Source organism: Pagrus major, chromosome 16 (assembly GCF_040436345.1).
Source record: "Pagrus major chromosome 16, Pma_NU_1.0".
Classification (NCBI taxonomy): Eukaryota; Metazoa; Chordata; class Actinopteri; order Spariformes; family Sparidae; genus Pagrus; species Pagrus major.
Genome location: NC_133230.1, coordinates 4,256,198 through 4,275,256, shown reverse-complemented (window position 1 = coordinate 4,275,256; position 19,059 = coordinate 4,256,198). Strand labels below are relative to the sequence as shown.

Sequence of the window (19,059 nt, the reverse complement as noted above, 5' to 3'; positions counted from 1 at the left end):
CTCCTGACCAGGGCTGTAGAAATGTAATCAGATTATTAAATTCAATTCAATTTACACTATTTTAGCAATGATTCAGTGGATCATCAAAATCTTATCATCAGTCGGCAGTTTGTTTTGATCTGCTTAAAGGAGCAATCCATCAGTTTTACACATCAAAGATGGCTTTCTTGCATTAGAGATTAGTTGGTGCTGGAAGGGTGGTGAGGTCATAATGACGTCAGCGTTATCTCCTGGGCTTTTATGGGGCAAAGTCCTACATAGGATGCAGATGAGCTTCATTATGGGAAGTACCAGATTCAGATTTTTCTGGAGCTTGACCCACCAAGGACAAAAAAGCAGCCATGATATCATCTACTGCACTGGTTCTGACCATCCAGTATGAATTTGTCACTCAGAAGTCTCACAGCTGGAAGCTCGATTGCTCTTTGGGGTTGAAATCCCTCCTATCGATTTATTGGCAAGACATTTGTAACATTAAATAAAAAAAATATTTCTTCATCATTCATGTTGATGGATTTATTTTCAGCTCTGTTCTGATGTTGTCATCATGAGTCTTATATAACATCTTGTGGCTTTGAGTCTATTTCCCCCATTTTCTGTCCGCTGAATATCTTCGCGTCTCAAGATTTGTGTCAGTTTATCTGTTGAGATTCCCTCCACATTTAGACACATTGGCCTGACATGCTATCAATAGTAATTCAACTAAATAACTGTTGCTTCCCACTTTACGTACCAAAAAGAAATTATAGGTCTTTTGAATGATTTAGTGTGCCCTTGGGCTGGTCAGCATGATTTTTTTTAAATCCCTGAACCACCAACCATAAAACAGAGTGTAGTGAAGACATGCATAGCATCTTAGCTTAGCTCCACTAATCTCAAACTGCACGAGTATCACCTGGGGGCACTGAAAATTCGAAAATGAAATGAGGTAATTTAAAAACATAAAGTTAATACTATCAAAAGACTGCAGAATTTTGAATTACAATACTTAAAATGTAATTTGCCAGACGTTTTGTCTTTCCTGTTAATTGCAAGCTAAACTCTAAATAGAAAGTAGGTCTACACTACTGTGTTTTACTGTTTGTCATAATGCTGGTACTTAGAGAGTCTAATATTTGATACTGGGTGGAACAGTTTTTATTTGTCTGAATCAAATATGACTGATCATGGTTGAATGGATTAACAAAGATAAGTCACATTTTGTTTATTTTCATGAGTTTCCTTTTGTGTTTAACTTGCAGCCTGAGAGATTATTGTGTTTGTTGTATTTGGGCTTTGGTGTATTGGATTAATGCTCAACAAGTCTGACAGCTTCACAGAAACAGATCCATAGCTCGGTCTCCTGCTCCGAGCTCTTCATAGGGGACCTCGACGTGACACTAAGCTGTCTTGTCTGCCTTGGCTTGCAGGAGTCCCGCGTATGGCTCTCTCTATGGGCGGGAGGGACTGCCTGCGTGCCGGAGACACCTGCTCCAGCGACGACACCTGCAGCCCGCGACTGCGCACCCTCAGGCAGTGTGTGGCGGGGGATGGCAGCGTGAAGCTGGGGCCCGGGGCGCGAAACCAGTGTGAGAACGCCATGACGGCGCTGCTGTCCACCCCTCTGCACGGCTGCCAATGTAAACGAGGCATGAAGAAGGAGAAGAACTGCCTGAGCATTTACTGGAGCCTGCATCAGTCCGTGCTGCACGGTAAGACCGGCGCTAACACACAGAATCTGATGGTTCTGTTCCCGAGAGGTGGGCGGGAGCAGGTACAGTACATTGTTGGGATTATCGAATGTGCCGCCCATTACACATGAATTAGGGCTTCCGCCTCCAGACAGCTCAACGGTGAATTCCAGGGTGAAATGAAAAGAGTGATTATTGTGTCGAAAATAGTAAAAACTGAGGCTGTGATTCCTTTTGTTCCACCCACACTCATTGTGTTTGTGCTTATTTCAAATGCACGAACGTTGTCATTCCCTACATTGAACTACATTATTTGTGGTACATTCACATTCAAATTTAGGCATTTTTACTTTTATTTAAAAAATAAAACGACTGCAACAGTAGAACAAGGTTGACAACATCGTGAATATCCTGCAAGTCAAGTGCCAAAGACATAAAAAAGAGATGATTAATTAATGTAAAATAAACAGTAAAAGCTCAGATCTCTTTCATACATCAAGCACCATTATTTCCAGTGTAGAATGAGTGTAAAACAAACATTAATGAGGTGTAATATTCATACAAACAGTAGATTAGCTAATATAAATGCTTCCTTAAAAATGTGTGAAAGTACTGAAGCAAAAACCGCTTTAAGATGTATGTTTTTGCAGAATTCGTCAACTACCTGATATCAAAACATTTCTTCATTTGCAGCATTTCTGAAGTTATCCATGCAGTTTAGACGAAGATGATGTGGCCTCTTCTTCGCTCCTTCAGTCATCTTGTGCTTCTTTGACAACCTGCATATTTAAGTGCTGATAGCCAGACTTTTTGTTGCTGTGTTTGTTAATTTACTTCAGAGTTTAACTTCTTTTCAATTAAATTGAGGCTGGATTATCAGGCGGGTAACTGCTCCAAGCACTTAACCCCCCGGAGTGTCTCAGAAGTCAATGGCACTGCATGGCAACTGGTTTTAACTAGATTGATTTGTTTGGGAATTAGCACCAGTAAAGTATAAAATAAAGGAACACAGGCGCTGCATTAATTGGTGATATCGTGTCCTTGTGTTTGTAGAGAGGCCATTTCTCAAAATTCGGTCTTATGTCCTTTTTAGTTTTTATTGTGCTCACATGGTGTACATTTGTTAACAAACTCGTGTTTATTACAGCCTTTTATTCAGTCAAGTTGACCTTTAAGTAACAAGTTTGTCAGTATAATCAGGAAAACATACTGAAAAGTACTGATATATGATATCTTTAGATTATTTTGACTCGTGCATTAGTCTAAAAGCAGGATTATGCTGTTGAAGTTGTTTAAGGTGGATCACTGATCCATTAAATGATGATTGTTCTGTTGGTAAAAATTCAGAAAGTAGTAAAAAAAAATACTGTCAGAATGAACCAGAGCCCAAAGAAACACCTTCACAGTGTTTCTCAAAATTATTTAAATGATTTTACATTATTGGGAAGTTTAATTTATAAGAAAACACCATATTTTATGACATATCCACATGATGTCATGCTAAAACATTAATTTGTAGAGTAACTGAAGGTGTCACATATATAATAGTTCACTCTGAGATGTAGTGGAGTAGAATAAGAAAGTGGCATGTATATGAGTAAATGTACTAGTAACTTTCCAGCACTGAGCCACAGATCTGGATAAGCTTATTCCCACAGCGCTGGTTGGTCTTTAGTCCGCTAATTGATAGGGTAGATACACAATGCACAGAGACTTTGTATGCAACCTTTTATGATGTATAGTGAGAAGAAACAGAAACTGACCTCTCTCCCCTCTGTGTTTCTGTGTTGGCAGGACTCAGCCTGGTGGAGAGCTACCCGTATGAACCAGAGGAGAGAGGCTCCGACTACGTTCGTCTGGCCTCCATCGCTGCAGGTGACTGGCGAGCTTCCACCTTGTTTTCTCTGCTTCTACATTATCTCAAGCATCTTATTTTTCTACCCAAAAATTATATTTGGAGTCCCAACCAAGTTATATGTCAAAGAGAGAGAAAATCGAGATGTTATTCTGCATAATTTTGACAGAGTAGACGGGCGGATATGCAGTCAGGTTTTGAAGAGTGTTTGATGAGCAACATCCCACACTTTGCTTCTGTTTTGCCTCCGAGCCTGTGGGCAAGCCGCAGGGCCAGTATGTGCTGCTGTTAGCCCCTGAGGCACAGATTAATTACCTATTTACTTTAATACAGCGGGAAGAGGCAAAACTGAATGAGGGGAGAGGCAGAGAACGGAAAGTAAAAAGTCATTGTAAGAGGTGAGAGGGGAGGAAGAGACAAAGGAAGTGAGGAAAAGAAAATGGAAGACAGACAGAGACGGTTTGTTTACTCAGACACCGCATATTTTTTTTCTCGTCGGAGGTTTGGAAAAGAGATGAGCTGCACACAAATGAGGAGTTACAGTTTTTTCAGTAGAGAGGACATGAAGTCAAGTGTTTTGTTTTCTCCGACGGCAATTATACTGTGGATGAGTGAAGCCGAGATGGAGAGACTGTGAAACTTAAATAATGACTTAAATGAAGTGATTAGTATGGAAGGCGTTCATGCGTGCCTTACAGTATAATGATAAATGTCCTGCACACACACAAAATAAGTCTAAACAAGTGGATAATGACAGCTTAAATAGGGAGGACACGGCTCGATTGAAACATTTACATACAGTGTGTTTATATACATAAAGCAGCTCAGGCCGTGTTTGAGAGAGATTAACAGAAACTACACGAAAAACTAAAGTTATATTAGTTTGTTTAAATGTTCAACAAGGAACTCAATCTAATACTAATGCCTCTATATGACCTCCATAAGCAAATAAGAAGATTGGCTGTTTCCAGATAATCTGGGTTGGTGCTGAGGATGAATTAAGGAGTCTCACAGTCTGAGGAAAGAAGCTGCTCTGTAGTCTGGCGGTACGGCAGCGGACACTTCTGTATCGCCAAACAGCAGCAGAACAACTGGCTTATAATTTTACATTTTATGCTCGAGCTATATCTTGTCGAAAAATTTATATTATGATGATATAACAGATCCTACACCTGTTATCTGTAGGATCCCATGTAATGTAAGCGTATGAACGCTACCATCGTCATGTTACACTAACGAATCTTACATAGGCACAAAGAAATACATTGCCTCATCACCGTGCATCTGGCAAACAGCTGCGTTTAAATAAAACAAAAAACAGTATCAAAGATATGTTGCATCTTTCTGTCATTCAGGATCTTTACCACAGTTTGGCTGTGGTGCTCATACCGCTTTTGTCCACAGGGGCCGCCAGAACCAACAAAGAATGAAAGTCCATTTAGCTTCTTTAAATAAATTAGTTTCACTATATCAATATTGTATGAGGACATCTATGCAGAAGCAGGTACATGACAAGGTTAAAAATAGTAATCGCTCCTTCTTCTATATTTTAATACCACTGGGCGGTGTTGTAAAAAGTACCAAAAGTAGTGTGTCAGTAAAAGTAAAGATATACTTTCGTAAAAGTGAAAGTCACCTATAAAAATAGTACTTAAGTAATCATATTACAGTTATTAATTTTAAATTGATGCCACAAATAGATACAGATATCCATTTTTTTCACTTGCTTACAAAACAAATGCAAGCATGGGTTAGCCAGATCGAGATCTTTAACACAGGAGGTGGAGGTGCTCATACCACGTTTGTCCACAGGGGCCGCCAGAATCAACAAAGTGATACCTTCAATATCGTACAAAAGTACACATATGTAGCAATTATGTCTTCCTCTATGTTTTTATACTACAGGGTAGTTTTGTAAAATGTCTTTTTTTGTGTCAAAATATTACTCAACGTCACCCATATGTATAAAACTTGGAAAAAAGAGTAATTTTTCTGGCAATAAATGTTCTGAAGTATAAATAGTAAAATTTTAATCACACATTTATGTAACTAATAACTAAAATGATAGGAATTAGTGTATTAAAAGTGTAATATTTGCCACCGAAATGTTGTGGAGTGGAAGTATAAAGTATCAGACGATGTTAATACCAAATTAAAATACGAGCACCTTAAATCTGAGTACGGTACTTAATTAAATGTACTTAGTTACATTCCTCCACTGCTGCTGGGTAATCAGTGGCATTTGTTTGTGGGTTTAGAAACAGGATTTAGATCTGGCTGTTGTAGTTGATGTTATTTGGATGTATAATACCAAGCTGCTCAGGAGAATTTGAGTGGAAGCTCACTGTCTCAAGCAATGTTTATTTTTTCCAAACTTAATAAGCAGTGATGTTTATTATGGATACGACGGGATCACACGTATCCTCATGATATTAAAGTTGCACTAGATAGTTTTGTATGACGGCGGCTCCTAATGGCAATGAGCGGATCAGTGTCAAATACTAATTTTATGATTTGAAACCTGCAGTAATGCGAGGCGACATCAGCAAACAGCCTGTGCCTTTTTTTCATACCGCAGGGATAAGAAAAGGCAAATGATTTAACAGTGTAATGAGGCCAGTTCAGGAGACAGTTTGCATAATATAATGATGAATTCAGGTAATGTGCAGGTTGTGCAACAGTTATACAATTCTACTTACCAGCATAGAGATCAGGGGGGCATGGCCGATGTACTCAACACAGCTTTACACAGCTTTACAGAAGAGTCCATTGAACTTAAAGGCAATCTGGACTCAAAGGCATGAATCTCAAGTGTGCATTAGATTTGCATACTGCACTGCACAGTTAAAGAATGATCTTAAATCAGACTTTTTCCAATAGTGTGCTCTGATCACTGTCATGTATAAAATGAAGTCTGACAGGTCAAGAAACACCAGCTCTCAGATAATCAGACAACAGATGAAGCCCCTGGGTTATTAATATTTAAATATCTATGTATGTATTTTTAATTGTCAGAGCTCATAACATTGTTAAGATCTCAAATTGACTATACCACTATACACCCTACATACTTAACACCTGAGACACAGGTACCCCGTGATAACGTGTTCAATATTTTGGCACGCGTAACAAATGGCGCCCCCTTGTGGTCAGTTATCAAGCATTAACGTCTTGAGAGGCGCAAGGTACAGAAGAGACCTGAGAAGATTTATTTTTGCTAAATATATTTTTTTTTAGCTAGTTACCAAATATAAACATTGGCTGTATGTTAGGACGGACATAATAGCTCCCTGAAAGTGAAGCCAAAACATCTTCCTGCAATTTAGGTCACAAACCTCGCCCCCCCTCCCCAGTGGGGCTTTTGGCCTTTGTGATTTGCTTTTCCATTACCAGTTTAAATGCGTAGAATTGAGCAGAGCGTGGTCAGAGATGGCACCTCACTGGAGTGAGGCCAAAACACGCCTGCTCCGCCTCAAAGAGAGCCAAAGCCCCCTGCTGGGCTCCCTTCTCCCCCCTCCAACAAGCATATATACTGTGATTGCAAGACACGCATCTGTGCAGGAGTCCAGAGAGAAAAAGGCGTTTTTTTTAAAGTGTCTGTGTGTGTTCAACTCTCAGCACTTTCATAGCTTCTTAGTTTAGTTTGGTTTATTTAAGAAGGAGCAGTGCAAATTAGTAAAACACATGGTAATACATGAGTCAAAATGCAAGAACTAGCCAAAAGGCTTGTCATCATCTGTAGTCTCCTGGCAAAGGTCTTAAAAAGTTAAGTTTCCTAATTATGTCCCTCTGGTGGAAACTCCAAATGTCCTGCTTTTGCTTAATAACAAAAGCATTTATATAATAAAATAACAGACTTTTATTGTGGAAAATGTGTAGTCTTGTGATTGAGTGTGGCTGGGTGTATGCATGGGACCTCAATACTGTGGCTCCACGGCCTGATCAATACTGCACATACTCTGTCTGAGATTACGTCATCAGTGCAAGATGGCAGGGTGGAGACACGTTGTCCATCTTTACAGTCAACGGCCCTGATAGAGAGTCTGACGCAGTTTCAGCTATAATGAGCATCACAGTTAAAACATATGATGAAGCTGGTTTAACACGCTTCTCTTCACACATACTGACAGCTTGAAACATGCTTGTACTTCTAAGATGTTCAGCCTATTTAATATTTCAGCAGCAGCTTGCAGCAGTCACATGTAAGTTCTTCAGAAAAAATTTGATGGGCTTGTTCTGCATAATGGAGTGAGATCACAGATTAGGAAAAATGGGATAAACTGTCCTCTCCTGTTTGTGGGAGACTGTGTGGTATATGAGAGGAAAATGCATACAAAACACGTAAGAAAAAAGTTAAACAACGCAGATTAAGTGCGTTTCCCCTTTTATTATGCTTCATCGTATGTTTTTTTTATGCTTCATCGTATGTTTTTGTGACCTCGCACATGAGCTGCTTATCAAAAACAACACCGCTCGTTTTGGGCTGCTTTGAATTACAGCAGCAGCAGACCCGCACTGTACAGCCTCCTCGTAAATTTTCACTGCAGCGACTCAGCGGGAGGTCAAAGTTGACATCCATGCCATGCATCTCGAACAAGTCGACTGCCAAAACAACGAAGACGTGATTAATGGATGTTTTTCCGCCCTTATAGCATCTCTCCCTCAAACAGAGTAATGACCCTTTTCAAAGACGCCAGCCGGAGCCACAGCTCATCATATTTTTTGAGGAGTATTCAAACAGCAGAGAACTTCAACCTTTGCCAATTAATCAGTTAACTAAAGTGAAGCCAGTGGTATCAAGAAAAGGCTTCTATTTGAACACATTTGATGTTTTGCACCAAGAAGGACCTTTTTTAAATGCATTGTTGACCTAAAGACGTGGCGGATATTGTTTTTCTTCCCCTGGGATTTTCTTGGTTGTAAGACAGTTTTGTTTTCTAATGTAACAGGTTGGTCAAAAGATTTTTAAAGCAACAAGGAAACCAGCACTTTGAATCTAAAAGTATAGAGTCACTATGAAGGTAAATTTCAGGGCTTTAATGTGAGGATGTTTACATCCAGATCAGGTAATGTAGCACTTCTAACCCTGTTACTGTCCAGACTTTCCATTCCTTTATCGTCCAGTATGAATGTAGTCACCTTTAAGATCTTGTCATGGAAAATCTATCTTTTGAGTATCAAATATTCACCCTGTGTGGGCTTGAAAAGCAGCTTTAAAGGGTTTGTAGCTTGCTCCTTCATGAAGCTAAGTGCTGTATCGTAGGCAGGACTTGTTTCAGATCCTTGAAGATGTTTCACCTCTCATCCAAGAGGCTTCCTCACTTCTAACTAACTGGAGGGGAGTTGGCAGGCTTTTAAACTCTGTGTGGGTGTGACCTTACAGAGTCATTAAGGACAGGCGTGGGTCGTCGATCCAACCGGCCTTCATGTGGGTTGCTAAGGCTCGGTGAGCCCAGGTGTCTATATGAAGGCTACTCGGCTACAGTATTATATATTTCAATAACAATCCAGTGTCATGGCAAAAACAAATTATTTAAAAAAGGATCTAAATGTGCAGTTTCTCATATTTCTGTAGCATAACCCACTTCTTTACTACTGACCTGTGTGTTCATCCTGTCCCAAACTTCGCCAATGAATTAACAAATATGTGACTTCCAGTAGAGACATGGAGGTGATAGCGAACATTGAGGTAGTATATTGAGTTGTTTGGAACATGTCAAACATTTTAAGGGGAGCTATAGGGTTTTCTCATAGGAAGAACTCAGCAAGTCAGAGATACCAATTCAACATGGGGCTTTATTAGCCTCAGGGCTGAGTATCACAACATCAACGGACCATGTTCGCACTCACACTTGAGGTTGAGGCTACCGAACCTACACAGCACAGCACATATAGTCTGACCATGGTGAGACTGACTGAGATAACTGCAGGAAGGAATTTTGGATCGAATTTTGACAGATATGTTGATATAAAAGATATGAAACATTACATTTCCATATGATTGATTTTCAGTGTAATGTCGCGACAAAGCTGTGCTTATAGTCTGGTTAGGTCCAGGCACAGAAACCACATAGTTACATTAAGGAAAAGTTCATGTTTTGGCTTACCTTGTTCTGTTTACCCAATTGTCCCATCATCTTGTTAAAAATTCCCTGTTTTCAGCCGCAATTATCTCATTCAAAATGTCAGGTTTTTTGCCACTAACACGGCTAGAAATTGTCCTGACGTCTCATTAAAAAATACCTGGTAATTTTGCGCTTCCAAATGTTGCAAAAGCTCAGACGGTGATCTCTCACTTGGCCGCCACCTCACCTCACTCATCACAACACAAAACCACTATCCTCTTAAACAAGACTGACAAATACTGAAATTTCCTTGAAAGCCTTAAAGTCAATATTTCAATCTCAGACTCTGATTTTTCAAATCAACTGTGCTGGTTTATGAAGCCAAACCAACAGAATGCCTGACAGGCTGCAGATTTAAAATTTAGATGTATGATGATGAATATTACAGAGCCAGGCATGCGACTGGAAAACAAGCTACAGCATGAGTGCTTTCAGCCTCCACTGGCTCCAGCGAGGGAACGGCTCAGGACTGCGGTCGCACCGGGCAGCTCTAAGGTGTAAATGTGTGTAGGGCATGAATGTGAAGCAGGATGTTTCCTGGATAAGAGCATGCATTCTCAGCAAGTATCCTCTGAATAAATAATGGCTTAGAAAAACACCACAACAACATAAAAACCAATGTGCGTACTCAATTTCCCACGCATGTGGCCACTAGATGCAATTTGTCATCCCACCCTGCAGTTCCATCAGGTCCTCCCATCCTCCCTCCACCTCCCCCCTCGTCTGCTTAGCAGTTAAGTTGGGAATAACCTATGCTTTGTGATGGGTTGTTAGCTTGCTCTCCAAGGCCATTCATATTTTATATGACAGCTTGGTGAGAGGCGAACTCACCAGGAGACACAACTACAGGCAGTTTACAAACTAATGAGCAGCTCTATCTGCCAGAGGAGCTGAGCGTCATCATGGCCATATTGACTGGTAGGTCGCTTGGGGAAAAAACACACATGATGATGGATTGGGAAATAACGCGGCCAAAAGAAAATGGTAATGAAAGGGGCTCTCCACTGCCTCCACAGAGGTGGCTCATTACTGAGGAAGTCAGAAGGAGCATGGGCACTGAGGGAGGCAGAGATGGACAAAGTTGAGGAAGAATGGATGGAGGATAGGGGAAGTGAAGGGAGGAGACAGATGGAGCGGAGGGTGATGGCAGAGCTGAGAGTAGCAGGCACGCACCGAGGGAGGGAGGATGGCGAGGGAAGGAGGGAGTCAGGTAAGTGAGGGATGGACCCAGATGTTGGAAAGATGGATAGATGGATGAAGGGGAAGGAACAGTAATTACAGGCCTTGTTTTGCAGTTGGAGAGATGGAGGAGCTGCTTTTTCAGCACTGCCACTCTGCATTAACCCAGCAGAATGAAATATTCAGCCATTAGACCTCGGCTGAAACACATCCACTACCCAGGCTCATGCAACATTTAAACAGCATTCATGTTCTATTCATTACAAGGGGGCCTATTACATATAATCATCATTTTGGTTTAGTTTGTAAAACACACACATACACACCCTCTTTTTTTCATCTGTAAATGCAACACTGCATCAGAGTCTAGGGGTGAGAGTGGCAAGTCAATACCAGCTCCAATTAGGCCTTGAAATCATTGGTAAACATTGCCTGGGATTTGATTTTCTCAAACCACACAGAAGGATGAAACGCTTTCTGCTCACATTTGTGTCTTATTTTCCTTTCAGAGTCTGAAGTAACAACGGTGAACCGCTGCCTGGACGCTGCCAAGGCATGTAACATAGATGAGACGTGTCAGAAGCTTCGTACGGAGTACGTCTCAGCCTGCATCCAGCCGTCAGCCCGCTCGGGGCCATGTAACCGACCGAAGTGCAACAAGGCGCTGAGGAAGTTCTTCGACCGCGTTCCCCCTGACTATACCCACGAGCTGCTGTTCTGTCCCTGCACCGACACGGCATGTGCAGAGCGCCGCCGGCAAACCATCGTGCCGTCCTGCTCCTACGAGGACAAGGACAAGCCCAACTGCCTGGCTCAGCTGCGGATTTGTAAAGCAGACTACGTGTGCAGGTATAAATTAGAAATGTTGTCTAACATGCTGCCCGCTGCCAAGAACATTTTACACTTAATTTCCTGAGTTGGCATCATTCGACTCACTGAACTGATAATTTGCAGAAATGGTGGCTTCTGTTAAAGGATCACAAAAGTGTTGTAAGCTGTTTTGGCTCAGCTGATGCAAATCATGTGCACATTACATTAATGCTGAACCTTTTTCAAAGCATACCTTATATAGTATTATTAGATACGGGTTAGACATGGTGTTGTGTTCCTGTTTGTGCGGCATAAAATTGAATTCACAGCGACTTGACACTCAAATGAGGGAATGGGTAAATCCATGACAGCAAACACTGATTGATTTGGAAAGTCCTGGTGTGTTTAAGTGCTGCTCTGAAGCTCTGATGTCCGAAATTTAAAGCTCAAATAATTTTCTTCAAGAGGCAGAAAGTAGAGCCCAACATAAATGGAGAAACGAGCTTTGAGAAACTACGCTTATCAGTTCTCATGTTTAACTTGCTAGCAAACAGCCGCCTGAGTTCACTGACACATCCAACTTTTTAGATATTTGACCAGCTTCACCAGCCACTTCTGTGTTATCAGTAGCGTTCTTCAGTTGACTTGTGCAAGTTTGAGGAGTAGTCTGTGAGAGCTACAGGACTTCATCTTAATGTGGCTGGTACTTTCTTTTATTAAAGCTGCAATGCTTTATTTTTGGTCACTAGCTGACAGACAAACAGAAGTAGTTATGAGTCAGATGTTAACAAAGTGTTTTCTTCTTACACATCCAGCATCTTTCCTTCGAGATAAAGGAGAGAAAGCAGTTTTAGCTCCGCTGTCTTGCACTATCCACATTTATTGAACCTCTTTGTCACAGTATAAACTGCTCCACAAAAGGGGGGTGTTGTTTCCAGACAGCAGTCAATAGCTCAAATAGCATGTCTCTTGAATAAACTGTGCAAGCTCAGTGCCCCATTAGCTTACTAGCTTGCTTACTGACAGTTGGAAAAGTTACAGCATCGTACTCTTGCAAGTATATTCCCCAGCTAGCTCACCAACTAGCCCTGGTTGCAATGCTAGCTCCTTGCAGCACCTCTTTTGCAAACATACAGACGAAAGTCATACAGATAAATGTTCCTGTGCCACAGTTAGTGTGTCCGGTATCCATAGGGGCATTGGGTTCAATATAAACAGCACTGTGCTGCTGGGAGCCAGACTAAAGTCAATTAAAATAGTCTGTAAACCTGTTGTCTCCCAATTAAGATTCAGAGCTGCAGAACTGAAAAGGAAATATCTGTAATCACGGGATCAGTCTTCAGGGGGAGAGTAAGAAACGTGCAGCAACAACAACTGCAGTCTCCAACCCAAGTCGGTGTCGATGCCATCATTGTATGTTGCAACTTGAATACACCTCCCCCAAATACAGCAAAACATAAAATACTTTCAAGTCAACAACAAGTTGCTTTCAGTTAATTTCCACGACTAATGCAGTATTGTGTTATCTGTTGTGTTGAGAGTGAAGGGCTTTGTTGATGTTGTAGCTTCCAGCTTCCCCTCAGGACAATAAATGGCATTGTGTGTCTTGGAAGATAGGTCTGGCTTGGTATGATATGTTCATTTAGATTTAATTAGTCAGCTGTGTTTTAATTAATTCAATTGTTATACTCATTAACTGTGTTTAATTAGTTCAATTAAATTCTGCATTCATTTTCTGAGGGAGGCAGTCAGGCAACAAGCGGCCATGTGAAATAGTCATTATTAGAGCGGCCATTATCATTTGGGATTCACACACGACTTTCCTGCCAAAGTGTTCTGAAAATATTTACCAATATTCAGCCGAGACATCGGCAGGATCTGCAAGTAGTTTGCAGAAAACTTGACCCTCTGTGTAATGTCAGTTATCTGAATAAGCATATTTATTCCACATTAAAACCCGGTTTATGTGCGACGTTGATAAAAACAAAGATTCCATTCAAATTTAAATTGCTTGTAAACATCCAATCAGTCATAATGTCTTATAGAGTCATTAATATTCAGACGGTGTCTTTCCCTCCATCACTGGAGACTGAAAACATGGAGTTCTCATACCCATGCAGTCGTCCCCCGTCTCTCTGACAGCACACAGTCGCCAGCGTTTAATCTAGTTCCTCTTCAAATGTCAGGAAGACAAAGGGCTTCATCTGTCACAGCTATCGATCAGGCATTATTCTCCACCGCTGCCCCGATGGATGAAGTATCTCAAGGCCCTCTGCGCAGCCCGCCAATCCCGCACCAGTCAGCTGGCATTAACCGGCAACCCGCAGAAGATGCCTTCACTTAGCACACAGCCTATGAGTTTTACGCACATCATTATAACGACATGACAAACGAGGGGAGAGCGGGGAGTTGTGGAGCCCTGAGGGGATCCCGTTGCAAATGCCAGTCGGCGGGGGCCGATGATGCGATATGATGGCTGCGATAGCCTTGTACAATGATGATGATGAGGCTAGATGTCTGAGCGGCTGGCAGGAAAGGTGAAGGAGGGAAGGCAGAGCGGCTGTGGGAGGGAGTATTTATGTGGAAGATCCATATTTGTCTAATCTCCTCGAGGCCAGGCCTGCCAGACACTGCCCACGGTATTTAGAGCGCAGAGCCAAGGCCTATCTTTGCCCCTCATTGACTCTTTACAGCCTGGCAGCATTCCATAAGATGGTTCGCTAGGGAAAGTGGGGAGGAAGGAAAAAAGGGGGGATGAATGTCACCAGGGGTGAGTGAAGTAGAGGCTGAAGTGCTTTGGAGCAGAAGATCTTGAAGGGTGGAGGAAGTTGATGTAGGAGAATAGGTAGGTAGATGAGCGCTGTGGGTTTCAAATCCACATCCTGTCATTGAGAGAAAGCACCGGCGCTGGCCACCTCTCAGTGACACAATGTGTGCAGCAGCCAAGCACAAGTAAATGATGGATGGCATGTTATTGCTCCCACAGGTCTCGCTGGGCACAGTTCCAGTATGATTGCCAACCTGCGGAGCAGAGCGCCAGTGGCTGCAAGCAGGAAAACTACGGAGCATGTCTACTTGCCTACACCGGCCTGATGGGTAAGAACTAAATCTTTCTGTGCCAGCTCCGGCTCACCCACCTTCTGTGATGGAACAGGAACAAAAAGGCTTTAGAAGGGAGGAAGGCGGAGAGCAGACGAGTGCACTGAACAGGACTCAAAAGAATGAGTCAAGGATTGTGATGAGAAGCGTGGTTCAACGATCGATGCAGCGCTGATTAATGTGGCTGCTGCATGCCCGGCCAAGTCGTCGGCATTATAAGTAGTGCAATTACAACTATTGACCGCTGTTTTGAGAGAATTATCCCTGACGTGACGATGAGTGGGAGCGAACGGAGGCGTAGAACATGGCTTTATTGTACTTTAGATGAAAACTTAACAAAAGATCACATAATGCACAAAGGGTTGTTAAAAACCATTCAGTCTAAACATGTCATTATGGGACAACAATACCTCCATTGGACTGCTGCAAAAAAGAGCCCAAAAAAGAAGGTTGTTTAGTTTGTGGGGGACTGAAGAGAGACAGATTAAGGAATACAGAGACAGAAAGCAGTGCAGCAGTGATTGGCCATTCTGGACAACTGAAGTAGAAGTGAGACGCTGAGGTGGTGTTGTTTGGAAGTGTGGGACCCAGAAAATCGATGGAGGTAAATCAGAACTTTTTTCGCCACACTGCCTCAAAGTGCACCAATTCTATTTCCCACCTCCTTTTAAAAAATACAAGCTACAAGGCTATATTACCCTTCCCGGAGAGTGACTTCCCAATCATTTCCTGCTGAAAAGCTCGAAAAGGCAGAAGGGAATAAAAGGAACACATTTGAGGCTTTGTCCACACACATATGGATAACAAAAAAATGATTGCATATACTCAAACAAGCATGCCAGGCCAGTAGGGGGCAATAATATAAGTCTACATCTACACCAGACTACAAGTATATTTTGAGCATGTGTAGTAATACATTAATCAGCAACTGGCACGCACATCCTGGTCTCATTCCCAGGTTGTAAAGTACAGACGTTCTGTCGCGTCCCCACGGCGTGTCATGAAGACACAGACGGTACTCTTAACACGGGGCTTTAAAGTAACTCCAATGTAAACACATCCCAGGAAATATGAGATCAGAGCAACTGGTGGATCCAACGTAATATAAAGAGCAAAGAAGTCCCAAGACGGACGAGGGCTGTGGGGTAAGAAGGGGTTGAGTGGTGGGTCATACACAGGACCTTCACCCAGGAGGCCAGGGTTTGATTCCTTGTGTGAAACCAAAATTGTTTATGTATTTTTTTTTTTTAGCCTAAACCAAACTGCCATTTCACGTCAACCATGTGTTAGCTTTCTGGCACAGAGGAGTGCGACAAAGCAGAATCGGTCTGTTTTGTCCACACAGATACCTAGAAATTGTACTTCTGCACTGATAGAGGACATTTATAAAATTATGTTTTAGTGACTAAAAACCCTGTTTGCAAGGGAACAAAGACCAAAACGCAGATTTTTGCAAAATATCCGTTTACATGTGGACAAGGCCTGAAAGATCTCCATGATGGTGCTCAGATTCTGCACTGCAGGACGTTGCCTCCACCGAGTTGCCTTGACCAGCAACATAGAGGCGACACCGTACTCAATGATTAGTTTTAATGGAAAATGTCTTTATTCATAAATAACACCATAATGAAATAAGTAAAACTGTGGGAGTCTGGAGGCCTGGCCGATAAGAACAAAAGGATGGTGTAAGTCTGGGCCACCTACACAATGTGCCATAGGACCAGAACTTCCCTCCCTAAACGATCAAAATTGCATGAACTAAACTAAACAGAGCCATGAAAACTGGACCTACCAGACCTCCATCCTCAATCACCTGATCAGTAGCACTTGAGAGGAGAAAGAAGATGAGAGGAGGAGAGAATAACTCGGAAGGGGGGGAAGTGTTTAATAGTAGCATCAAATGAGACTCACCAGGCGATCAAGAGGAGGATGCTATATAAGTTCTGTGTCTCTTTCTGCATTTTTATCATAAGTACATCCTCAAAGGAAATGACATTTAAAAATAATTGCCTGTCAGGAAAGATCATAGTGTTTTTTTTTTAGCAAATGTTAGCTGGTTTCCAAAACCCATTCTGTTGGAATAAACATAGAGTGAAAACTTTATTGGCTCAGTAATCTAAAGCGCTGTCAGCAACTGGGATTGGACCAGTCAACACTGGATGACCAGGCTGCCATCTTAGGTAACCTGCCAGTCTGTGTCTCTATTCGCTCCAGCTTCATTATCTATTCTCCTTTTTTTACATTCCCCTCAGTTTCTCTCTCAGTGAATGCATTTACGTGCACTCTAATAACTCAGCCTTAACCTGATTAGGCGATGTTGTGATGATAGGAAATTGCCATGTAAACGCTTTTTATTTGATTATCATAATTAGGGTAAGGTCATAATCAGGCTAAGCAGGTAAGATTAAATCAGGCAGAATTGTGCTCAAACATTCAATTTGTTGGGACATTAAACTCTTCAGTCAGATGGTCCTCTGCATATGAAGTTTTACAGAACAAATCATAGCACAAAGTGGAACGAGGCAGCAAAAAACAAGTTGGATTAAGCCCAGTTCAACTCAACAAAAGACACTACTACTTGATATGATCTTACGTTCAGATTCAATCCTTCTGAACACGAGATGTTGTGTTTCTTCAGTGTTCCTGTAAACACACTGTGTTGTTCTCCCCCTCTACAGGAAGCACAATCACTCCCAACTATCTTGACAACTCCACATCCAACGTGGGACCCTGGTGCTCCTGCACAGCGAGCGGCAACCACAGGGAACAATGCAATGACTTCCTCGCTTTTTTCCACGACAATGTCTGCCTGAGTGAGTAACAGCTGCAGAGAGAGAGACCTCTGGCAACACAGTAATAATAACCCAGACGCACAAAAAAAACAGTGTGAGAATTATCTGTACTTGTGAACAAAGGTAATCAAAGTCAACACTAACGATAATCAGCCTCATCTCTAACCCAGTTGATGAAAGTTTTTACATTTGCTGCTCTCACAACTCCATCTGCAGCTCCATTGTGTGGTTTACTCTGTGAGCAGATGAACAAAAGAACACAGACGCTTAGTTTTTATTACTTTTAAGGCTTTTTAGAGACATTTTGTCAAACCTAACATCCCATAATGTAAGTTTTATTAGGCAAACCTAAAATAAAACTATTATCAGATCTCTTCCTTTATTACATTATTGGGCTGACAGTGTAGAGAGGGTGTTGAAACAGCGTTTAGCCGTCGTGTAAGTAGCTAAAAGTAACATAGAAAAAAAACGTGATAATTAAAGAAGTATTCAGCAAGTGGGTTTGTGTTCTTTTCCAGGATTTATGTCTGTCTGTGGACAGATTTGTGTCACCACCATGAGATCACAGTCACAAAATGAAGGTTGAGTTCGGTGATGAGTGCCGTCTGATGTAATAATGTAGTAATGACTAGTGAGTAGTCCTGGATAGGAAGGTTAACATGTCGACAGGTGTGATGTGTTGGTGGGATCCCATTGCTATAGTTTTCTTGACAGTCTGATGAGAAGATCATTATTTATACATCACACTTTAGGACTATTGCCTCATGTGGTACACAGTGGTATTACAAGATAGGACGGGCCAGGGCTAGCTGCTGGTTAGCATGCTAACTTCGGTAGACAACTCTGCAACAAAGTACACAGATGTCTTTGACAGAACGTCAACACTGTTGTTTCTTCAGACTCATATTTGGACTCTATAACATGTCAGCTACTGTCCTGTTCATCAATAAGAAAGACAACAAGGTTCTGCCCACTCTGTCTTATTGACAGCTCATCAGTGGACCACCACTGTGTTTCATTCTTCAGCATCCCTGGGGAGTGATGGCACTCGTGACACATCAATGCGACAGACCACACAGTCACTCCCTCTGTGTGTCTTCACTCCAGTCGATATTAATTTATATCTTTGCACACGTAAGACTTTGCAGACAAACAACGCCCTGAGTGATGAAAGCAGTGATAGACCGGTGACATTAATGAAACGCTACAGCTGGTGGCACAGTGTAATGGGTTACCACACGTTTGTTCTGATTATTCCGGGAAATTTATCACAGCAGAAGAAACTATGTACAATAATAGAAACATGTGTTTTTTAGTAGAAACACAAATGACAAAACATTGACTGATGAACTGAAGTTGCTGTTATATAAGGATCATCCTCTGTAGTCTTTTACCTTTTGTCGCAGCTTGTATCATCTAACAACAACAAAACAGCGATGATGATAGGAGATCATCTCTCTGAATGAGTGATGGCAGCAGTGACATCAGACTGACACCGGTGACAAAGTAATACAGACTGTAGCTGCTGG

At 41.8% G+C, this 19,059-nt stretch overlaps 1 protein-coding gene across 2 annotated transcripts in view; it reads left to right on the top strand.

Annotated features, from left to right (window-relative positions):
• Window positions 1-19,059, top strand: part of gfra4a (GDNF family receptor alpha 4a) — a 105,681-nt gene that overhangs the window by 68,327 nt on the left and 18,295 nt on the right. For both annotated transcript variants that reach the window (XM_073483997.1, XM_073483996.1), the window contains exons 2-6: window positions 1,410-1,691; window positions 3,465-3,545; window positions 11,339-11,678; window positions 14,626-14,735; window positions 17,417-17,551. In XM_073483997.1, coding sequence (XP_073340098.1) covers window positions 1,421-1,691; window positions 3,465-3,545; window positions 11,339-11,678; window positions 14,626-14,735; window positions 17,417-17,551 — 937 coding nt within the window. In that variant the 5' untranslated portion in view covers window positions 1,410-1,420. The remainder of the gene's footprint in view (window positions 1-1,409; window positions 1,692-3,464; window positions 3,546-11,338; window positions 11,679-14,625; window positions 14,736-17,416; window positions 17,552-19,059) is intronic.